The 23,862-nt window shown below is 41.3% G+C and overlaps 2 protein-coding genes across 4 annotated transcripts in view; one reads left to right on the forward strand and one right to left on the reverse strand.

Annotated features, from left to right (window-relative positions):
* slc30a7 (solute carrier family 30 member 7) overlaps positions 1 to 2,387 on the reverse strand; it is a 53,640-nt gene extending 51,253 nt beyond the window's left edge. The window contains exons 1-2 of the mRNA XM_033027925.1: positions 2,220 to 2,387; positions 1,703 to 1,804 (exon numbers count right to left, since the gene is read on the reverse strand). Coding sequence (XP_032883816.1) covers positions 1,703 to 1,804; positions 2,220 to 2,299 — 182 coding nt within the window. The 5' untranslated portion in view covers positions 2,300 to 2,387. The remainder of the gene's footprint in view (positions 1 to 1,702; positions 1,805 to 2,219) is intronic.
* A 485-nt stretch (positions 2,388 to 2,872) lies between these two features.
* extl2 (exostosin like glycosyltransferase 2) lies at positions 2,873 to 21,087 on the forward strand. Of its 3 annotated transcripts, none has more exons than XM_033027932.1 (4): positions 2,873 to 3,087; positions 11,736 to 12,148; positions 14,087 to 14,157; positions 19,984 to 21,087. In XM_033027932.1, the coding sequence occupies exons 2-4, from the start codon at positions 11,785 to 11,787 to the stop codon at positions 20,473 to 20,475; spliced, it is 927 nt and encodes a 308-aa protein (XP_032883823.1). In that variant the 5' UTR covers positions 2,873 to 3,087; positions 11,736 to 11,784; the 3' UTR covers positions 20,476 to 21,087. The 3 variants fall into 3 exon arrangements, with proteins under 3 accessions (XP_032883823.1, XP_032883822.1, XP_032883820.1); XM_033027931.1 differs by lacking the exon at positions 2,873 to 3,087 and adding an exon at positions 9,737 to 9,847; XM_033027929.1 differs by lacking the exon at positions 2,873 to 3,087 and adding an exon at positions 9,770 to 9,892.
* The last annotated feature ends 2,775 nt before the right edge of the window (positions 21,088 to 23,862 follow it).

Raw genomic sequence — 23,862 nt, forward strand, 5'->3', positions numbered from 1 at the left:
CTTCGGACTGATTGTAGGGGGAAGGGGAAGAAATCTGGAAGAGAGGAGAGGCAGGACAAAGTGTTTCTGGTCTGGACCCTTCAGATTCTGAAGTTACTCCAGCATTTGGTGTGTTCTTGCAAATCTGCAGTCCCTTATGCCTGCATCATACTCTGAAGAAGGGACCCGACCCAAAACATCACCGACCCATGTTCTCCAGAGATGCTGCTTGATCCGCTGAGTTGCTCCAGCACTATATTTTTTATTTCCTATTAGTTGTTTAATTGTTCATCATCATTCCTGACTGGTCTACATTAGTTTGATTCAATTTATGGGTTAAAACAAACATGTTTCTATCACTTACATGGAGATAACAGATCTCATGAAAGAGTTTGAACTACATTGATGTATTGGCCGACATACAGTTTAGATTATCATTTACCACTTGTAGCTCTTTGCCTCTACATTTTAGCTGTCTTAATTATGTACAAAGTGACTTTCAAAATTAAAATGTTCCACAAGCCTTTGGCAAAACCAACAACAGAAGTCACAGAAAATGTACAAACAATTTGACCGCAAATAAACTGACATGAGTGTATTACATTTCCCCATAACACCATACCGACAGATCATTTGGGTGTTAAGGTGCAAACATCATGAATCATAAAGGAAAACATTATTTTAGAAAGAGACCTCAACGTAAAAAAGGCTTTGAGAACAAATGCCTTCATACCCATTACTTTGTTACTCATATATATATATATCAAACCTCCATTTGAACATCTGAGGGGCAACCTTTTCCACACAGAGAGTGGCCAGATGAAGTAACAGAGGTATGTACAATAACAACATTTAAAAGACATTTGGACAGTTACATGGTTGGGAAACGTTTAGTGGAATATGGGCCTGGAGAAAGCAAAGGGACAAGCTTGGATAGGGCATCTTGGTTGGCATCGACGTGTTGGGCAGAATGGCCTGTCCATACTGTCACCTATTCCTTTTCTCCACAGATGCTGCCTGACCACTGAGTTGGTTCAGCTTTTTGTGTCCATCATCAGTTTAAACCAGCGTCCGCAGTTCTTTCCTACACACACTATTACTTGCCTGTCTGCAACTCCGCTGGAAGTATAAGATTTTGGTGTGTGTGCTTTATCATTATTCCTTACAATGCTATGTACGACAGTGATCGCAATTTCTACTGAAGTGTGGATGGCCGTTGGCTCGCTAGAAGCTTTGACAGATCTTGTTTTTGGTCCTGCTGGGGTCCACAGCCCCCTCCTCACCTGGCAAACCAGGTGGGGGAGACGGTTTAGTCGTCGACTATCCGACCACGGGGCAGGTAACACAGGATTACATGGTACTCTGATCCACTTCACTTTGAGTATCTTACTATTTACGTGCATTCCTTCGTATGCCCTTCCACTTCTCATACCAGCCCATCAATACTTTCCTAATCAACAACTTTCTTCCTATGAACATACACAGCCAATCTTTGAATCACCTAAAAACAGCTTTACCACACCCCTTACATTTGTCACATTTATTGTTTAAGGTGGTAAAAAGAGAAAGACCTGGCACAGTCCAGGGCAACTCCACCACAACATAACGCGACGGTTCAGTTCCTGGCTGCAAGTTATGGACATGGCGCTTCCGTTACTTCCTCTTCAGAAGAGCAACGTGGCATTGCAGCAGGGCCCGTCCTTCTCGCTCTCACTCGACTCACCTGTTGCTCCAGATCCCATACAGTAACTCCACGAATGCGAAGGAGAGGTTGAGCAAGAGGAAGAGGAAGAGGTTCCGCGATGTGTAGTCCGACAAGATGGACCTGCGAGGAGGAAGACGTGCGAGTTGGTTAGAGGGAGGGTTGCAGTCAGTCCAAGCCTTGCACCCACTCTCACACCCTCTGTGCGGCCACTGGGCCCTCTGTTCGGCCCGGCACTGGGCCCTTGACCCAGCCACTGGGCCCTTGACCCGGCTCCTGGGACCCTTGACCCAGCCACTGGGCCCTCGGTCCGGCCACTGGGCCATTGACCCGGCTCCTGGGACCCTCGGTCCGGCCACTGGGCCCTCGGTCCGGCCACTGGGCCCTTGACCCGGCCATTGGGCCCTCGGTCCGGCTACTGGGCCCCAGACCCGACCCGGCTACTGGACCCGCCGCACAAGCCCCAAAGACCCCGGTCTCCTCAATGCAGCTGCGTCCAGCTCTCCCTCTCCCCCCTCCCTATCCTCCTAGCACCTACCTGAACCATCCTGAGACCTTACGCAGCAGGTTAAGCCGCGGCGGCTTGTACTCGTCGTCTTTAATGGAAAGGGGCAACATGCTGCCCGCAGCCGCCACCGCTCGGCAACTGCACCCACCCCGGGCTCGCTGCAACTTCCGGCCGCCCGGTCGAGTAGACTAGAGCGGCCACAAGCGGCGCCGCCCCAGCGCAGGCGCTGTGCTGTGCTGTGCTGGACTGGCTGTGCTCTGCCTCTGCTATACTGTACTGTGTTCTACTGTACTGTTGCCTCGGGCTCTGCTCTGCTGTGTTGTGTTGTGCTCCTCTGTACTGTTGTCTTGTGCTCTGCTGTGTTGTGTTGTGCTCTACAGTACTGTGTTGTCTTGTGTTGTGTTCTACTGTACTGTTGTCTTGTGTTCTACTGTACTGTTGCCTCGGGCTCTGCTCTGCTGTGTTGTGTTGTGCTCCTCTGTACTGTTGTCTTGTGCTCTGCTGTGTTGTGTTGTGCTCTACAGTACTGTGTTGTCTTGTGTTGTGTTCTACTGTACTGTTGTCTTGTGTTCTACTGTACTGTTGCCTCGGGCTCTGCTCTGCTGTGTTCTGCTCCTCTGTACTGTTGTCTTGTGCTCTGCTGTGTTGTGCACTGCTCTGCTGTGTTGTGCTCTACAGTACTGTGTTGTCTTGTGTTGTGTTCTACTGTACTGTTGTCTTGTGCTCTGCTCTGTTATGCTGGGTTGTGCTCTGCTGTGCTGTGTAAGCCGTGCAGCGAGCAGGCAATGTTATTCTGGCTGCATTTCATCCTCGCAAGCCAGTTGCAAGAGAGACAGCTGTCGTCTTGTCACAAGTTGAGTTACTGAGTCTCCTACCAAGACAAATCCTCACGGTCTAGGTAACAATGATCTATTCTACATTTTCTTTGATTTGCATCCCCTTTGATGTTGTGTTTTCACACCCTACACTTCCTTATCTCTGTGTCTCGTTCTCCCCTGACTGTCTGAAGAAGGGTCTTGACCGGAAACGTCACCCATTCCTTCTCTCCAGAGATGCTGCCTGTCCCACTGAGTTACTCCAGCATTTTGTGTCTATTCTCAATGTCGAGGATGATTTGTATTCTTTCCAAGTCTGGATTGTGAGGTAATTGAGGAGTCAAATGTGAGTCTCCCAGGCTATGTCACAGTTGCAGTAGCCACGTAGGCGGGCATTCTGGGAGCTTGAACCCTCTTTGACAATTTTGGCTGGGTTTCCTTGTGTTCCTGACAAAGAAACTCGAGGTCTTAGATGACTACCCAAATGTACCTTTTTCATTTTCAGCTGTCATGCTCCAGGAATCTCCATGTTCTTTATCAATAGATATTCTTTTTTCAAGGAGGCTCAGATAACATCCTTAAACTGTTTCCTCTACTTACCTGATAATTTACCTGACTTTTTTTTTAAGGAAATCATGTTTGACAAATCAATTGAATAAGTAAAGGTGAGAAGGGAAATTATTATGATTTTACGCATTCATTAATATGCCACCCAAGTTGTTATTGCAAAAATATGTCTCTTGGTAAAGTGGATAATATAGACTGCGTGGATTCAAGATTATGTATTAAATGGAACACTGACAGGAAGAATAAATAAATCAATTTTGATTAGCATGTTTGGACTGAACGTGCACTGTAACAATCACTGCTTTCTGGCTCAACTGCTAACAATTGAAATCAGTAGTTAGGATTAGAAGACAAAGTGTAATCTTTCCATATTTAAGGTGATACAAAACTTGGTGGGAATGTAAGCTACGAATTAAGTATTGTTTTAAAAGGGTCAAAGTGCTGGAGTAACTCAGCAGGTCAGGCAGCATCTTTGGCAAACATGGATAGGTGATGTTTCAGGTCGGGATCCTTCTACAGTCTGAAACAGGGTGCAACATCCTATAATAGACACTAAATGCTGGAGTAACCCAGTGGGACAGGCAGCATCTCTGGAGAGAAGGAATGGGTGATGTTTCGGGTCGAAACCCTTCTGCAGATTGTAGGGTGACCAAATTTAAGCACAATGCTCCAAACACGGCCTCATAACGTCTTGTACAACTAACTGTATGTCCCAACTTCTTAATTCAATTCCCTAAACAATGTGACTAAACTACAAAAGGCCGCCTTTACCACCAGATCTAATTGCGATGTCACTTTCAGAGAACAATGTACCTGTACTCCTAGATCACTCTGCTCTAAAACACTCCCTAGGACCATACCATTCACTGTGAATGTCCTGTCCTGCTTTGACTTCCCAAAATGCGACATCTCACACTCACAGTGTCCTCCTTAATGTTTGGGACAAAGATCCATCATTTATTTATTTGCCTCTGTACTCCACAATTTGAGATTTGTAATAGAAAAAAATCACATGTGGTTAAAAGTGCACATTGTCAGATTTTAATAAAGGCCATTTTTATACATTTTGGTTTCACCATGAATAAATTACAGCAGTGTTTATACATAAACCCCCCCATTTCAGGGCACTATAATGTTTGGGACACAGCAATGTCATGTAAATGAAAGTAGTCATGTTTAGTATTTTGTCGCATATCCTTTGCATGCAATGACTGCTTGAAGTCTGTGATTCATGGACATCACCAGTGGCTGGGTGTCTTTGCTGGTGATGCTCTGCCAGGCCTGTATTGCAGCCATCTTTAGCTTATGTTTGTTTTGGGGGCTGATCTCCTTCAGTTTTCTCTTCAGCATATAAATGGCATGCTCAATTGGGTTCAGATCGGGTGATTGACTTGGAACTCAAGAATTTACCATTTTTTAGCTTTGAAAAACTCCTTTGTTGCTTTAGCAGTATGTTTGGGATCATTGTCTTGTTGTAGAATGAACTGCCGGCCAATGAGCTTTGCGGTATTTGTTTGAACTTGTGCAGATCGGATGTGTCTATACACTTCAGAATTTATTATGCTACTACCGTCAGTAGTTGTATCATCAATGAAGATAAGTGAGCCAGTACCTTCAGCAGCCATACATGCCCAGGCCATAACACCCCCACCACTGTGTTTCATAGAGGAGGCGGTATGCTTTGGATCTTGGGCAGTTCTTTCTTTCCTCCATACTTTGCTCTTGCCATCACTCTGATATAAGCTCATCTTCGTCACATCTGTCCACAAGACCTTTTTCCAGAACTGTGGTTGCTCTTTTAAGTACTTCTTGGCAAACTGTAACCTGGCCATCCTTTTTTTGCGGCTAACCAGTGGTTTGCATCTTGCAGTGTAACCTCTGTATTTCTAATCATGAAGTCTTCTGCGGAGAGTGGTCATTGGCACCTGAAGAATATGCCGAAGAGAAAACTGAAGGGGACTAGCCCCCAATACAAACATAAGCTAAAGATGGCTGCAATACAGGCCTGGCAGAGTATCATCAGAGAAGACACCCAGCAACTGGTGATGTCCATGAATCCACACCTTACTCCTGAAGAGTGTTTCTGATCTATCAGACAGGTGTTTGGGGATTTTTCTTTATTATAGAGATAATTCTTCTGTCATCAGCTGTGGAGGTCTTCCTTGGCCTGCCAGACCCTTTGGGATTAGTAAGCTCACCAGTGCTCTCTTTCTTCTTAATGATGTTCCAAACAGTTTATTTTGGTAAGCCTAAGGTTTGGCTGATGTCTCTAACAATTGTATTCTTGGTTCTCAGTCTCATTAGGGCTTCTTTGACTTTCATTGGCACAAGTTTGGTCCTCATGCTGATAAACAGCAGTAAAAGTTTCCAAAGATAATGGAAAGACTAGGTGCTGAGAGCTCTCTTATACTTGCATTAAGGAGGCAATTAAACACACCTGAGTAATTACAAACACCTATGATGCCATGTGTCCCAAACATTATGGTGCCAGAAATGGGGAGGATTATGTATAAACACAGCTGTAATTTCAACATGATGAAATCAAGATGTATAAAAATTGCCTTTATTAAAATCTGACAATGTGCACTTTAACCACATGTGATTTTTTTTCTATTACAAATCTTAAATTGTGGAGTACAGGCAAATAAATAAATGATGGGTCTTTGTCCCAAACATTATGGAATGGATGAATGAATAGTTTATTTTGGTCATACATTAAAAAGAACAAAACTTTACAATCTGTGTGAACACTGTATCCATTTCACACAACGTTCAAATAATCAATGACCGAAAAAGGAATAGGCTGAAACCACAAAGCTTATTTTTGCCTATCCTATACAATCCATAAAATAACCCAGAATATCAGCATTACAAAGGAAAGAAAAAAAAAAAAATTTACTCTAAATTGTAATGCTTACATATTTTACATTTTAATCATTTTACATTATAATCCTTAATTATTTTACATTTTAAGGCTTTTTTGAAACTCAACAGAGAGCTACAAAATTTCAACTGATCACTAAGCCCGTTCCATAATTTGACTCCCAATACTGAGACACATCTATATTTTACATTGTTTCTCACTTTACATGTTTAAAAAATACACAACCCTCTTAAATTATAATGTCCTTCTCTTAATTTAAATGTTTTTGGAGGGCACTGTATGTGCATTAAACTCTATTCCTCTGTAATTATTAATAATCATCTTTACTGTCTGCAATATTTCCTATTTTAGCAGACTTACTAATCGTACCTTGCACATTCACAAGCATATTGTTAATATCAAGTCAAGAGTCTTGTATTTAATGGAACTGACAATGGAACAATAAAATTATCACTTGTAGCAGCGTAACAGACATAAACACAATATACATAAATAAAACATAATAAACAAAAAATGAATAAATTAATAACAGCAATACTAATGCAAAGAAACAACGTCCTTAGTGCAATCAAAGACAACCAGAGTAGTTCATGAGTGAGGTAGAGTGTTCAAGAACCTGATGGTTACCTATTGCTCCTGCTTTTGAGACTCCTATATCTTTTTCTGTTGCTAAGAGTAGAATGAGAGCATGCCCAGGGTAATATGGATCTTTGATCGTACACATAGAACATATGTATATTTGTATGTTTTTACATACTTGGCTAATAAATTAATTACAATTAGATTAGTGCAGCTCGGGAACAGGCTCTTTGTCCCATAATGTTTGTGCTAAACTTGAGGCCAAGTTAAACTGATCTCGTCTACCTGCACATCATCCATATCCCTCTCGTCCCTGCACTTCCATTTGCCTATCTAAAAGCCTCTTATATGCCACTATTGTATACATGCCTCCACCACCACCCCAGCCAATGCATTCCAGCTCCCCCGCCCCCCTTACTATCTGTGTAAAAGACTTGCACCACAGATCTCCATTGAACTTTTCCCTTCTCACCTTATATATTTGGCCTCTAGTGTTGGACATTTCCACCCTAGAAAAATGGTTCTGACCATCTACCATATCTATGCCTCTCGTGATTTTAGATGCTTCAATGTATCTATCTAAAAGCCTCTTAAATGGCACTATTATATCTGCCTCCACCACCACCCTTGGCAAAGCATTCCAGGACCCTGCCACTCTGTGTTAAAAAATAACTTGTCCCACACATCTCCACTAAACTTTCCCCCTCTCACCGTATAGGTGTGCCCTCCAGCGTTAGACATTTCCACCCTGGGGCAAAGGGGATTTGATTGCTGACCCAATCAATCTATGCCTCTCATTATTTTATATACTCTTATCAAGTCTCCCCTCAACCTCTGACATGCAGAGAAAACAATCCAAGTTTATCCAAACTCTCCTTGTAACTGAAACCTTCTAACCCAGACAGTGTTTTGGTAAACCTCCCATGCACTCTCTCCAAATCCTCCACATCCTTCCTGCCATGGGTCGATCAGAACTGCACGCAATGCACAAAATGTTTTCTGGAATTAAGAATAATGGATTCAGCTGATTGAAATGTGCAGAATTCATATATAGTTCTGACAATGGGCCTCAGACCTAAAACATTAGCTTTGTTTCTATTTTTATGCCACCTGACCCGGTTAGAGTTTTGAGTGCTTTTTGCTTTTATTTCAGATTTCCAGCATCTGCAGGTTTTTTGTGTAAGAAAGAACTGCAGATGCTGGTTTAAACTGCAGATAGACATAAAAAGCTGGAGTAACTCAGTGGGACAGGCAGCATCTCTGGAGAGAAGGCTGTCCCGCTGAGTTACTCCAGCTTTTTGTGTCTATCTGCAATTTTTTATTAGTATAGATTGTATAGATTTTACAGGTTCTGGTTTTTTTTTAGTGAAGAGATAGAAATGGGTGACATTGAAGAAAAAAAGGGGCCAAATAAATTTCTTCATGGTTTTCTATGTTGCGGAATATAGGAACAAACTGTTGCTTTAACTGGAATTAAAAAGTTAACAAAGAAACCAAGCAAGGCCACTTCCAGAGATGTGCAGCAAGGAACTGCAGATACTGGTTTATACCGAAGATAGACATAAAATGTTGGAGTAACTCAGCGGGACAGACAGCATCTTTGGATAGGAGGAATGGGTGACGTTTCGGGTCGAGACCCTTCTTCAGACACTTCTCCCGCTTCCAGAGGGCCGTACAGCAAAGGAGTATATGTTGGGTTTGGCGATGTTGTGAAGCTGATGTGTGCAAAACAAGTGTAATCATAAATTATTTTAATAATTTTATTTTGTTCAATTTGTTTGGAACAATATTCTTGAAACAAATGTCTCTCTAACTCCAACCCTTGCAAAATCTACAGAAAGTAACAATGATGAAACAATCTATTTCTTCAGGATTAAGGTCAAAGCCGCAGATGTTGCCTATATGGAGTACAGCAAACCGTTGATGAGGTTCCTCATGGTAGGCTGCCCCTGCCCGATAAGGTGTCAGGATTCAGGAATAGCTACTTCCCCACAGCCATCAGGCTATTAAACCTGGCTCGGACAAAACTCTGATTATTAATAACCACTTTCTGTTATTTGCACTTTACCAGTTTATTTATTCATGTGTGTATATATTTATATCATGGTATATGGACACATTTATCTGCTTAAGCAAAGCAAGAATTTCATTGTCCTATACAGGGACACATGACAATAAACTCACTTGAACTTGAGGTAAGAACAAATGAAATCCAGGGAGAGCTAGCTCACTGGATACCGAATTGGCTTCATGGAAAGGAAGTAGAGCATCGAGGTGAAAGGGTTTTTTTGGACTAGAAGCCTGTTTGTGACCAGAGGTGTGCCTCAGAGATCTTGTTTACTTGAGCAAATTCAGTGTTTAAAAACCCCCAACATTCTTCAGGTGAGGTGTATTTCGATCTTTCTTTCGTAAAGTATTAAGCAGCTGAGTTGCATCAAAAGCTGCCGATGAAAAGCGAGAGCAGAGCATAATTTACCCAAGTTAGAACCTTAAATGGCATTGTTACAAGCGGCCACCTCATACTGTGAGGCTTGTCCTCTTTAACTAGATGTAAAGCAATGTGACAAATTTACATGTTTTTGTTTTGCTCTTTATTTCCTTTGCTGGTGAGAAACCTGGGAATTGGGATTGAAAGTGAATGAAAGAGGGTGTGGGGAGCAAAGATACTGGAGGAGCTCCTCTAGTATCTTTGGTGGGGAGAGGGGGCGAGAGGGAGGGACGTGTGGCCGCGCATGAGCTCTGCAGGCTCAGGCAAAGATCTTTGGGCTCAGGTGTGAGCTGCGGTTGTGGATGTGGGGCCGCTGTGTCATGAGGTGGGTTCTAGCGACCAAAGATGGTTCAGTGTCAGTGTGGAGGAGGTGGGTTTGCAAGCGGCGAGACCTTCCCTTCAACCTCACTCCTCGCCCCGCCTGGCGCGGTTGCTATTGCTATTGCTCTTGCACTTGCTCTGCTTCAACAGCCGCTCCTCCGGGTCTGCAGCTCCGGAAAGCGGTCCCGAAGCTGAGGCCTAAAATAATATAATGGCTGGAAAAGAAGCACCATGGAAATGTGGGCCGCTCGTTGCTGCTGTGTAGAGGCGGTTTGGGGATCTGTGACTGCAGCCACACATTCTTCATTCACTGGGGGTTTCCATCTGCAGTGTCTGGAGACTGTGCACAATGCTCATCTATTTGATTCATTCATTGCCACGAATCTCCTGTTAGATTAGATCCGCTTGTGTAGGCTGTTGCGTTTTCGCCGCTTGCACAAACAGGACGGGTTCTTATAAATATATTCTTGCAGCCAAATGCATGCAGAACCAGCCCTGTATTTCCAATCACTTTCTATGGGAACGTGGTTTCTTAAAAACAACTGCGGGTATAGTACTTGTAGTTCTGGGGCTTTTTGAAAGCGAGGTCACAGCACATTACATTCTTGGGATGCCTGAACTTGGTTTGAAAGCTATATATAATTCACCCTAGTGCCTCTTGCGTGGAGTAAGTGAGTAAACGTTGTTGGAAATCTGAAATAAAAGCACAAAATGCTGAGAGCATTCAGCAGTTCTGGGACTTTTATGGAAATAAATGGTTAACATTTAACTTTTCCAGAGGTTGGATGAGTAAAAATGCTGATTTATAAAATATATGGTTACTATAAAACGAAGCCATTTTGACATTTCAATGGCAACTGACAGGTAGCTGTACTTTAAGAATGACTGCAATTGACTGAAAGTACATGTCAGCCATCCTGCTACTTGCCAGTGATATTTGTTTTAATAAACAGCTGTTAATAGAAAATGATAAACACCAAACTGCTTGCTTCCAAGAGTCAAGAGTGTTTTATTGTCATATGTCCCAGACAGGACAATGAAATTCTACTTGCTGCAGCACAACAGACTATGTAAACATTGTATATAACGGAGGGGGGGGGGGGGGGGGGGGACTACGATCGATCCCTTCGACGGTGGGGAGGTCAAAGCCGGTGATGGACTGGGCAGTGGTCACACCTTTTTGTAGTCTTATTCGCTCCTGGACGTTCAAGTTGCCGAACCAGGCCACGATGCAACCAGCCAGAATACTCTACCGTGCACCTGTAGAAGTTTAGGAGAAACTTCCATGTTAAAAGGCACAATGCCTTCCCAGAAATAATATGGAATGTATCATAAAAATGAGTTGACCAGTGCAAATAAAGAGGGTGAGAAAATAATGGTCTTGATCTGCCTATCATATCCCCACTCTTCTACTACTACTGCGCCACCCCTTAGTAGAAAATATTACTACTCTTACTGAGACTACAAGTGCCTAAAGGAGATTAGATAGAATTATTGGCCTGATAAGACAATAAAGATTTCTTACTTGCTGGTTGTAATAAAAGGTGTGATAATATAATTGTTTAAATATCTAAGAATGATATGGCTACTCTGATGCCCAAAAGTAGGATATCCTGGTTGTACATGCAGTCATAAAGGAATGTAAATTTGTACTTATTTGTTCTTAACACACTTTATTGAAGGTGCCTAAATCTGGATCAGATGTTACAAAAATGTTATTTGGCTAAAAAACATTTTAAAATGTATTAATTTTATTAATTAGTCCTGTTAGTAGAACTCTAGGAGATTTGTCTCAACTGCAGTGGATGGGTCATTTGGGATCTGGAAGAGAGCTTAAATGAATGAGCATGATTTTCAATATTTTTCTCAAAAACTATGTTTGTCATTCACAGATTTACAAGACGATTGTTTGCTAGTGGGACTCTTCCCTCGTATTTAGTGATGGCCGTTCTAATTGTCCTCATTGTGGGAGCTGTCTTGACCACGCTACTGCCTAAAGTTGTGGAAAGTGGAGCGACAGTGGTCCGTAGAGAGCAGGATGACCAGAAAATTGATATTCAGAATTCCTTCACCATTATCATGCAGTCCTACAATAGGACAGACCTACTTCTTAAACTACTGAATCATTATCAGGCCATTCCAAGTCTGCACAAAATCATAGTAGTCTGGAATAGTGTTGGAATAAAACCTCCAAAAGATCTATGGGATTCACTGGGGCCACATCCCATTCCAGTTATTTTTAAGGAGCAGACGGTGAATAGAATGCGGAACCGACTGGAGCCATTTCCCGAATTGGAAACGAAAGGTAACATATAATGAATTGTTAATCTTGGTCGTATCTGGCTTATTCTTTTCAATTTTCTATAGTGACTTTCTCCAAAACTGTTTGAGACCAAATTTGTCACAGCAAGTGCCCTTGTAACCAAATCTACCCTCAGTGGAGAAATTATAGCAATGCAAAATATCCAGCCCCTTGTATCCAGCTGATAATTTACACTGTTTAGTCCTTTCTTTTTTCTTTTTAAAAGGTCCGTTTTGTATATGCATTCACAGTTTATACTTGCTTTTAGTGGTCTAGATTGTGGAATCGTTTTGTTTCCACCTTGGTATAGGTGGAGGGGCAAGTTGTCATGCAGATAATGTGACAGATAGATATTGTGCAGAGTCACAGTATCTGATTTGGTAGTGATGGGGCAAACAATTGGCAGAGTTTAATATGGAAAATGTGAGAGTATGCACTTTGGTAAGATTCATGAAAAGGCAGATTTTTTTTTACAAAGAACTAACGGGGATCTTGATGATTTGTGCATAAATAACAAAAGGTTAGCAAGTGAATACAAATAGTTAAGAGGGCAAATGGAATATTTTCTTGCGAAAAGTTGGAGCTTAGAAATAGTGGAATTTTGTTACAATTGTGTAGGGTGCTGTTGAAGCCCACAGTTTTAGTCTCTTTACATAAGAAAGGACATAGCAGCATTGGAAGTAGTCCAAAAATTATTCATCAGGCTAATTCCTGGTATGAGAGGATTGTCATATAAGCAAAGGTTGAAACAAGATAGGTCTGTGTTCTTAGGATTTTGAAGAATGAGGGATCATCTTATTGAAACATAAGATCTTAAAGGGAATGCGACAGGTTAGATGTCAAGATGTTTTCACCAGTGTGCGAGTCTCAAAAGAGGTTCAGGGTAAGAAACCGGTCATTTAAAACCAAGAACATATAACAGTACAGCACAAGAACAGGCCCTTCGGCCCACAATGCCTGTGCCTAACATGTCAAGCCAAACTCTTACCTGCCTGCACATAATCCATATCCCTCTATTCCCTTCATAGGCCTACACAAAAGTCTCTTCAATGGCACGTTAATTTCTTCTTGCAGAAGACAATGAATCTCTGCTCTAGGAATTGTGGAGGCTAGTTTAGTAGAGTTATTTATAGTGAAGATAGATACATTTTTGAAAGCTCGGAAGTTTGAGGGGTCGAACACAGAGGAGGATTTGTGGTCGGGGTTAGACCAGCCAGAATCAAATAGCAGGGCAGCCTTGAGGGGTTAGGTGACCTTGCTCACATTTTTATGTTCTTTTCAGAAATATTTTCAAGGCCACCTAATTAACACCTTTTCTAGATTATATAATGATACAGCATGGAAACAGGCCCTTTGGCCCAACTTTCCCATGCCGACCAAGATGCCCCATCTGCACTAGTATCACCTGCCTGAATTATGATGTATCCCTCTGGACATTTCGTATCCATAGACCTGTCCAAATGCCCTTTAAATGTTATTATTTTATGAATATAACTATGATTATAATTATTCATGTGGATTCCTTCTCTCCAGAGATGCTGCCTGTCCCGCTGAGTTACTCCAGCATTTTGTGTCTACCTATGATTATAGTTAGTTTATTCAAATTGTTCTCTATGGTAGGAAGACTAAATCGGAGTTGATAGCAAAGCAGACAGGCAGCAGTTCTCTGCAAAGATTTTTCACTCAAAAACATTGGAGTTGGTCACTATATAATGCCATTAAACTGACCAGTTATACACTCTAATGGGCAATAATTAACAATCCTGGAGAAATAATTGATGTGGGAGTAGACATGGTGAGCGGGCAGGGTTGAAAACAAACAAAATAACAAACTGGTCAGGCAAATGGTCCAAAGTTTTTCTGTTTAACCTTAAACATGTTAAGAATTCTCTGATTTTGCTAAAGTACTATTTCTTAATGTGACATTTTTCTTCTTGACAGCCGTCTTGATGGTTGATGATGATATTTTAATTAGTGCCTACGACCTTGATTTTGCCTATTCTGTGTGGCAGGTATGTTTCTAAATATTTTTCTGATTGGGAGGATAACTTGCTGAAGAAGCAGAGAACATTGTTGCATAAAATAAAAATCCTACTTGGGGGAATTGCAATAGTTTATCCAGCCATAGTCGAAATAATGTTAGGAATGGTAGGTTGAGACTAATTAAAGACTACTTTGTGAAAACATACAACATAGAACAGTACAGCACAGGAAAGGTCCCATCTGCCCCCAATGTTTGCGTTGAACATGAAGATCACAATGAATGGCGGTGCTGGCTCGAAGGGCCGAATGGCCTCCTCCTGCACCTATTTTCTATGTTCCTATGAAGCCCGGTTAACCTGATCTCACCTGTCCTTTTCCCTCTATTCCTACCCTTCCATGCATCTATATAAAATCTTCTTACAACGGCATTATTATATCTGCCTCCACCACAACCCCTAGCAAAGCATTCCAGGCCCCTACCACTGTGTGTAAAAAAAATTTGCCCCGCACATCTCCGTTAAACTTGCCCCCTCTCACCATATAGCTGTGCTTTCCAGTGTTGGACATTTCCACCCTGGGGAAAAAAGGGATCTGACTGCTGACCCTATCTAAGCCTCTCTTCATTTTATATACTTCTATCAAGTCTCCCCTTAACCTCTGACGTTCCAGAGAAAACAATCCAAGTTTATCCAACCTCCCCTTGTAGCTGAAACCCTCTAACCCAGATAGCATTCTGATAAACCTTAGGCTTCGGCACGTCCACAACAACTCTCACCAACTTCTGCAGATGCGCCATAGAAAGTATTACATTGGGATCCATCACAGCATTTATACTCCATTTACACCTCATGCTTCCTCGGTAAGGCCACCTGCATAATCAAGACAGAGTCTCATCCAGCCTCTCCTCTCTCCCACTGCACCATCCTACCAACAATTTGAGAGCAGTCCTGAGCTCTCTACCTCATTGGAGATCTTTAATCGGACTTTACCTTGCACTAAATGTTATTCACTTTATCATGTATCTGTACACAGTGTGGATGGCTTGATTGTAATCATGTATTGTCTTTCCACTGACTGGTTAGCATGCAATAAAAGGTTTTCACTGTACCTCGGTACAGGTGACAATACGCTAAACTAACCTCCTCTGCACCCTCTCCAAAGCTGCCACATCCTTCCTGTAATTGGGAGACCAGACTCCGGCCAAATGTGGCCAATCCAAAGCCTTATAGAGCTGCACCATGACTTCCTGACTCTTGTACTCAATGCCCTGAGCTAGAAGGCAAGCGTACCATACACCTTCTTTTCCACCCATCTACATGTGCTGTCACCTTCAGTGAGCTATGAACGTAGATACCAAGATCCCTCTGTACATCAATGCTGTTAAGAGTCTTGCCATTAACTGTATACTCCCACTTTACATTCAACCTCCCAAAGGGCAACACCTCACACTTGCTCGAATTAAACTCCATTAGCCATCCGCCCATTTCTGCAGCTGATCTATATTCTATTGTATCTTACGAGAGCCTTCCTCGCTGTCTGCAACTTCTCCAAAAACGTACTCACAAACCCATCTATGTCCAAGTTTTTATACACATCACAAACAGTAGAGGTCCCAGCATAAATCCCTGAGGAACGCCACTGTTCGAGACCTCCAGCCATAATATCTTCCTTCTACCACAACCCTCTATCTTCTATGAATAAGCCAGTTCTATATTCATACAACCAAGTCACCATAAATCCCATGCATCTTAACCTTCTGGAGCAGCCTAGCATGAGGAACCTTATCAAAAGCCAAAACTAAAATCCATGTGTACAACATCCATCCCCCCTACCTTCATCAACCTCCTTTGTCGCCTCCTCAATAAACCTCAATCAAGTTAGTAAGATACAACCTGCCATGTACAAAGCTGTGCTGGCTATCCCTACTTCGCCCATTCTGTTCTAAATGGGAGTGAATCCTATCTCCAATAGTTTCCCGACCACTGACGTGAGGTTCACCTGCCTATAGTTCCTTCGATTCTCTCTACTTCCCTTCTTAAGCAAAGGAATGACATTGGCCATTCTCTAGTCTGCCAGGACCTTACCGTGGATAAAGAAGAAACAAAGATCCTCAAGGCCCCTGTAATCTCCTCTCTTGCCTTCCTCGATAACATGGGATAGATCCCATCACACCCTGGGGACCTTTCTTCAAGAGCCTCAGCACCACCACCATCTCAATCTCAAACTGCCCTAGCATATTTGTGTTCGCCACATTAATTTTACTGTCCTCCAAATCCTTCTCCCCAGTGAATATAGATGCAAAGTACTCATTCAGCACCTCGCCTACATTCTCAGACTCCAAGCATAGATACCCTCCTTTATCCTTTAGCTGTCCTACCTTCTCCCTGGATCCCATCTTGATTTTAACAAGCATATAAAAAGTATTAGGATTTTCCTTAATCCGACTTGCCAATGACATTTCATGGCTCTTAAGGCACCTAATCCCCCATGAGTTCTTTCCTACTTGCTTAATATTCCTCATCAGGTCGGTCTAATGCCACCTTCTTGAACCTGACATAAACTTCCCTTTTCTCCCTGGCCAGGTTTTTATAACCTCCTTGGTCATCCTTATCCCTCCTCCTTACTGGAACATGCTGATCCTGCACTTTGTTCATCTGACCATTATATGACTCCCACGTGCCACGTGTGGAGTTTCCCAATAACAGCTGCTCCCAATCTCCCTAGCTCCTTCCTAATGACATTATAATCTGCTTTGCCCCAATTAACTTCCTTCTCTATCTCCAAAATGTTCTTCCACCGTAACACCAGTCACCTTGCCAGGCTCGTTTCCCCAATACAACATCCAATATAGTCCCTCCTCAAGTTGGACTATCCACAGAATGTTTAAGGAAACCTCCTTGGATACATTCAACAAATTCTTCCCTGTCTAATCTATTGCACTGAATATTAACCCCCAATATTCATCCATTCAATATTGGGTAAGTTAAAGTCAACCACTGTTTTATTTCAATCACGCATAAATAAATTGAACCGCATCTGTTCCCAGTTTGTGCTTCTGCTAAAGAAGATAAATCCCAATTGAGTTACAAAAATAACAATCATTCAGGAAACCTACTTAATATCAAATTGGGATGAGCTAGCAAAAACCTTTGATAATCTTTCTGACTAAAATAAATAATATTGGTATGGTAATAGAGGATAAATATATATTCTTGTTGTAACTGTTAAACCCCACATTCATGTGGCGATTATTTCAAATAGCAGAATACTGAATAGCGCATCTAAAAAAAATAATGACCTATAGACCTTTATTTTGCCACAAACATTTGTTTTACAAGGGTTTTTAAAATATTCTTAAAGCAATTTGTGTTGAGTGTAAGCATTTATAGGGAAAAATCCTCTTTCATTACTCTTTGACATCCAACAATGATCTTTTAAATCTCCTAAAGGTAAAATTTCTCCCATACTTGTGGTCCCTTGAAAATATCCCCAACAATGATTTGGGCTAATGAATCTGAAGCTCTCCACTTTTTATCTTCACTCTTTTTGAATAAAGATATTATGCAAATAGTTTTCCAGACCTTTTCCAGAAATAAAGTATTTTTGTAAGATTATAACTGTGGTCATCATCTGTCAGAGTTTTGAGTACAGATGTTGAAAGGTTATGTTATAGTTGTACAAGACATTGGTGAGACAACATTCAGTCAGTTTTGGTCACCCTGGTATAGAAAATATGCTGTTAAGCTGGAAAGGGTGCAGAGCCGATTTACAAGGATGTTGTCAGAACTCGAGGGCCTGAGCCTCCAGGAGAGGTTGAGCTGGCTACCTTGGAGCGCAAGATGATGAAGGATTTTCTTACAGAAGTATATAAGATTATGAGAGGAATAGGTAGGGCAAATGCACAGAGTCTTTATCAGGATGGGGGAATCAAGAACCGGAGGACACTGGTTTCAGGTGAGGGGGAAAGATTTAATAGGACCCTGAGGGGCAACCTTTTTACACAAAGGATGGTAGGTATATGGAACTAGCTACCTGAGGAGGTAGTTTAGGCAGCTACAAACGTTTAGAAAACATTTGGACAGGTGCATGGATAGGATAGTTTCAGAAGGATATAGGTCGAACACAGGCAGGTGAGACTAGTGTAGATGGGACATGTTGGGCGGCGTGGGGAAATTGGGCCAAAGGGCCTGTTTCCACGCTGTAAGACTCTATGACACTGTGGCCACATCTTTAGGGATCCTAATTTTTAGTCTATAGATACAGCGTGGAAACAGGCCCTTCGGCCACCAAATTCACACCGACTAGCGATCCCTGCACATTAACACTAACCTACACCCACACGGGACAATTTACACTTTATACCAAGCCTAAAAACCTGTACGTCTTTGGAGTGCAACCAATGGATCCCGAGTCTTAGTTTGCCTACTGCTCATTGTCAAGATATGACATTGAAGGATTCCCTTTGATTCTTTAGTATTGTCTAACTGAAATACTGCTGCAAATATTTTTATCTCTTCTGCTTTCTCCTTGTCCCCCATAACTATTCCATGGCCTCATTCTCTACATGGCAGGATGCAGAAAAGCACAACAGTTGGAAGGTTCTTTAAAGAAAGATCAGATTGTGCTGAATTGTTCATCTTAAGGGAGCTGGTGGTTAAAAGAAACCTCATCAAGATATAAAACCTGATTGCTTCAAAATGAAACCTGATTAATTGTGGTAGCATGCTTACGTTTAGTTTTGTATGGTTCACTTTTTAAAGCTTGGTACTGAAATGATTTTCTTTAATGTAGCAATGTTACAAAATTTTGAGATTTTAAAAATCAAGTCTGTAATTTATCCCATCAGATAAAGCATAAAAATAAGTTTAATTTGACACCTAATTCACTTTCATATCTCAAGTATTTAAAAAGTTATGGCCATTTTCATACTGGGAAATGAGCATCTTGTTCTCTATTGATTTTCTATGGACATAACAAAAAAGCTGTGATCGTGAACAGTCAAAAGCCCATAACTTTCTTAAAAATTAAGAGAACTGAATGAAATTTTCAGTTATCATAGATTGAAGCATTCTGAAACAAATATAAAATAATCTTACTTGGATGACCTGAAATTAAAGCATATAATTAGTTAGTTACCTAATTGTAGCTAATTTCAGACTTCAATTACTGGATCTAAACATCTATCCATTTCTTAATAAATGATTAACATTTTTAAATAGCCTAAATGTCCAAATAATATTCACAAATAATTCACAATAAAACATGATTTTTAAATCTCATTTACATTAATTTATAGGCCAAATGGAAGGAATTTAGTGTTTAATTGCTGTAAATAAATGCCCATTTAAATCAGCTTTCCAGTGGGTCCCTGTGGAACGCGCTGGTTTAGAACGTTCACATTGCGGTAGATTTGTGCCCCAAATGCCGAGAAAAATACTGCGCGATATAATGGGGCCAAATTGAGCTACTCGCAATATTAAACTTTGTATAAAGGGATCTTTAGAAGCCCTTTTTAATGTAAAAATATACAACCTAACTTCTGCTATTTGCTTTATGAGACTCTGCGGTTGCTGGCGGTCGCGGGTTTAGAGATTGATTTTTAAACTACTATAACTATTATTCAAGGCCTTTAAACCTAATAATAGCTTTTGCGACGGGGTCTTCCAGCGATTTTTCGTTAATAATTAACTAGGCTGAACATTTTCGATTGGAACAGCTTAGAGAAAATCGCGTTTTAAACCCGCCCCCTCTAAACGCCGCCAAAATCGCGCACACCCTCAGCAGCAGATCTTCAACGACGCTTCAGGTAGGCTTTGCAACATACCTATTTAATGTGCCTTAATTTTGTTTTTCAGCAATTTCCAGATCAAATAGTGGGGTTTGTCCCTCGAAAGCATGTGACAACATCTTCAGGAATTTATAGCTATGGCAGTTTTGAGCTCCAAAATGCAGCAGGTAGAAGTGGTGACCACTACTCCATGGTGCTCATTGGAGCTGCATTTTTCCACACTGTTTACCTTGAGAAATTTAAAATCCAGGTCCCAGCTGTCCACACTTTAATAGATAAAACACAAAACTGTGATGATATTGCCATGAACTTCATAGTTGCAAAGTACACTGGGAAGTCATCAGGAGTGTTTGTGAAGCCAGTGGACATGAGGAATCTGGAAAAAGATTCCAACAGTGGTTTCAATGGGATGTGGCACCGTGCAGAGCACCTACTTCAGAGGTCATGGTGTTTGAATCAGCTGGCTGCTATCTATGGCAGCATGCCTTTGAAATATTCCAATATCATGATCTCACAGTTTGGGTTTCCCAACTATGCAAATCACAAAACAAAAAGCTGAAGGATGGCTTTTGAACAACTGCTAGTGCTTCAGTTGTCATTACGGACATTATTCAGCTAGCTGGAGACTGGGCACAGATTGGAGTCTGTTTTTTGGAAGCAGTGTTGCGTTTTCTCTGCCTGTCCAGCAGAGGGAGATCTACTAGGAGTGAATCTTTTGCTTCTATGATTAATATGCAGGTGATATTGTTGGAGCCTGTGTTGGGTTCCTCTTTAGACTTTACAACTGCTCTGAGCCTTCCTGTAACTATCCTACAAATGCTTTAATTGTAAGGACCTATTGTTATTTTATCAATTATCTTTACAGTTTTTGTCTGTGAGACAATCATTGTCTTATAGGATTGGAACAACTATTGCAGTTAGCCTGTGGAGTAGTCAATTTTGTACTGTTAAAGTAACATCAATGTCTTTACCAATGATTGATGACTGTTCTACACTGATAAAATACTTTGGTTATTCCTATAATCACTGCTTCTGTGGATCTGATTTATTTCACTCCTGCCGTAATTATTTAAAAAATATTATTGTTGACTTTAATGTGCTTGTATATTCTCAAGATACTATTATGTGTATACATCCAGTGAATAAATAGATCTTGCGTATTACAGGAATATATCTTTTTCTTTCTAGTTTTCATTTTTTCACATTCATTCTATGCAACGGTCCATCACCCTATCGCTTTATATCTGTAACCCGAGAGGCAGGGATTTTGGGAATTGCGGACAATGAGATGCACAGGGTAGAGAAGGCAGTTTGAGGGGCAGGGGCGGGCAAATAAAGGTCACTGAGAGGTGGGGGTAGTCAGAAGAAAATACTGATGCAGGTCGGGGGAAGTGGGAATTAAAGAGCAGCAGTGGCTGAGGGCTAATTAAGGGGAAAGGGTAGTGTTAAGTGCCTGTCCCACTTAAGCGATTTTTTGGGCGACTGCCGCAAAATTTTCAACATGCGGTTGTCGTAGGTTGTTGTAGGTTGTCGTAGGTGCTGTCGTAGGTGAATTCCATTAAAACTAGTCCCTAGAAGTCGCCTAGGTGGGACAGGCCCATTACTGAAAGACAGAGGATCAGAAAAAAATAATTATGTGTGCACATGCATGCACGTATTATCAAGTGCATCTGTGTGTACAACCATTTACAACTGCTGTAAAATGTTGACTTTACAACTGCTCTAAGCCTTCCTGTAACTGTCTGACAAATGCTTTAATTGTAAGGACCTATTGTTATTTTATCAATTATCTTTATAGCTTTTGTCTGTGAGACAATCATTGTCTTATAGGTTTTGAATAACTATTACAGTTCGCCTGTGGAGTAGTCAATCTATATACTGTGGCCCCGATACCAAATATTTTGCATTTAACATTTGTGTTTCCCATATGTTTTATTTTCATAGTCCAAGGTTTTTCCATCTTGTTTGTCAGGAACAGAATTGAGAAACTCTGTCACTGTGCAGCATTAAATGGGTCTCGAGAACATAGTGAGCCATTGATTTTGGGTCCCAGCTTATGAAAGTCAATGAATTTCTCTTGATTGTTGCAGTAGCTTGACTGTAACTATCGCTCTATTACTTCAGTCGTGTCTGCAGTCCATTGACAATTTCTTTTATTTTAATCCATGGATCAAATTACTTAATCTTGGATGAAGGCTATTGTGTGTCTGTTATTTCTTGGATTACAATGGAAAACTCCATTCCTCAGCCTTAAATGACTAGAAATAATCTATTTTGATGATGGTAATTTACATTCCTGATGTCACATTCAATTGTGAGATGAGATGAGGTACAAATTTATGGTTCCAATTAATGAGTTAATTTCACCTCCTGTACATTGACGATTATTCTTACTTTAGCTTAAGTACTTCCAAAACCTAGATACATTCACGCTTTGCCATTGCAATATATTTCTGACTAAAACCTAATTTGGTATTCCAAAAACATTGTCCTCTAAACACCTGAGGCCCTCTTTTGGCAGAATTTTGTTGGCTTTGTTCAGCAGTGTAGCAAGTTCATTTTAGATTTTTTTTTTGCTGCTCTTTTTAGCTCTAACTTCATTTGGTCCAAAAAAATCCTCCCTGATATCTGTGCTCTTCCAGTCCTGGCCTTGTGATTATTCCTCAATATAATCACTCCATTATCGGTGTTGAAACCCTCAACTCCAACCTCTACGCTGTGGAATTCTGACCTGAACTCTTTCACCGCTCCAATTTTTGTTCAATAGTCCCTAATTGACAGAATACAAGTGTATAAGATCATGAGAGGAATAGGTAGGGTAAATGCACTAAATATTTTACCCAGAGTTGGAGAATTGAGAACCAGAGGACTTGGGTTTAAGTACCCTTGCAGTGTACAGTTCGTCGATTGGGGGAAGAGTGGATCCAACAACCTTCTTGGCTGATCGAACGATGTGCTGCAGCCTCTGGATGTTGTGCTTGGTGGCTGAACCAAACCAGACCATGATGGAGAAGGTGAGGACAGACTCTATGATTGCAGTATAAAACTGGACCATCATTGCCTGTGGCAGATTGTGCTTCCTCAGCTGCCGCAGGAAGTACATCCTGAAGGGCCTGTTTCCATGCTGTGTGACTATGGATATTGCTCATCTGCAATAATTCTGATTGGCTGCAAAACATCTTTCGATGATTTTCTATCGTAAAGGTACAGAAACTTTATGAGTTTGTAATATAAAAGATTTTTGGAAATGCATGCCAAAGATTTTGTTTTCCTTTGCATTTCCATCCATTTCTAATTGTAGGTAGCAAGTGAGACATCTTACATACAACATAGAACAGTACAGCACAGGAACAATGCAGCATAGCCTCAGCCTACAATGTTTGTGCCAATCATGATGCCTAGCTGAACTGATCTTATCTGCCTGCAAATATTCTATATCCCTCTATTCCCTACATTTCCATGTGCTTATTTAAAAGCCTCTTCAACTTCACTGTTGTACCTGCTCCACCCCACCCATGGCTATGCATTTCAGGCCCCCACCAATCTGTAAAAAAACACTTGTCCCGCACATCTCCATTCGAGTTTCCCCTTCTTATCTTAAAGCCCTGTCCCACGGTACGAGTTAATTCCAAGAGTTCTCCCGAGTTTGCCCTGATTCGAACGCGGAGATTTACGGTAATGGCCACTCGTCGGTACTCTGGGCTCTCGTGGACATTTTTCATCATGTTGAAAAATCTTCACGAGTCTTCCCGTGCTTACCTGCCGTTAGCGAGTCTTCCCAAGTACCTGCCGTTAGCGCTAAGAGACTTCCCCGAGCTCCGACGTACCCGCTACGTTCATTCTCCGTGCTTACCAAGAGTTTGATTTTTTTAAAACTCAGGAGAGCTCTTGGAATGAACTCATACCGTGAGACAGGGCTTTTATAGCTATACCATCTAACGATGGA

This window comes from Amblyraja radiata, chromosome 10 (assembly GCF_010909765.2).
Source record: "Amblyraja radiata isolate CabotCenter1 chromosome 10, sAmbRad1.1.pri, whole genome shotgun sequence".
NCBI classification, from domain to species: domain Eukaryota; kingdom Metazoa; phylum Chordata; class Chondrichthyes; order Rajiformes; family Rajidae; genus Amblyraja; species Amblyraja radiata.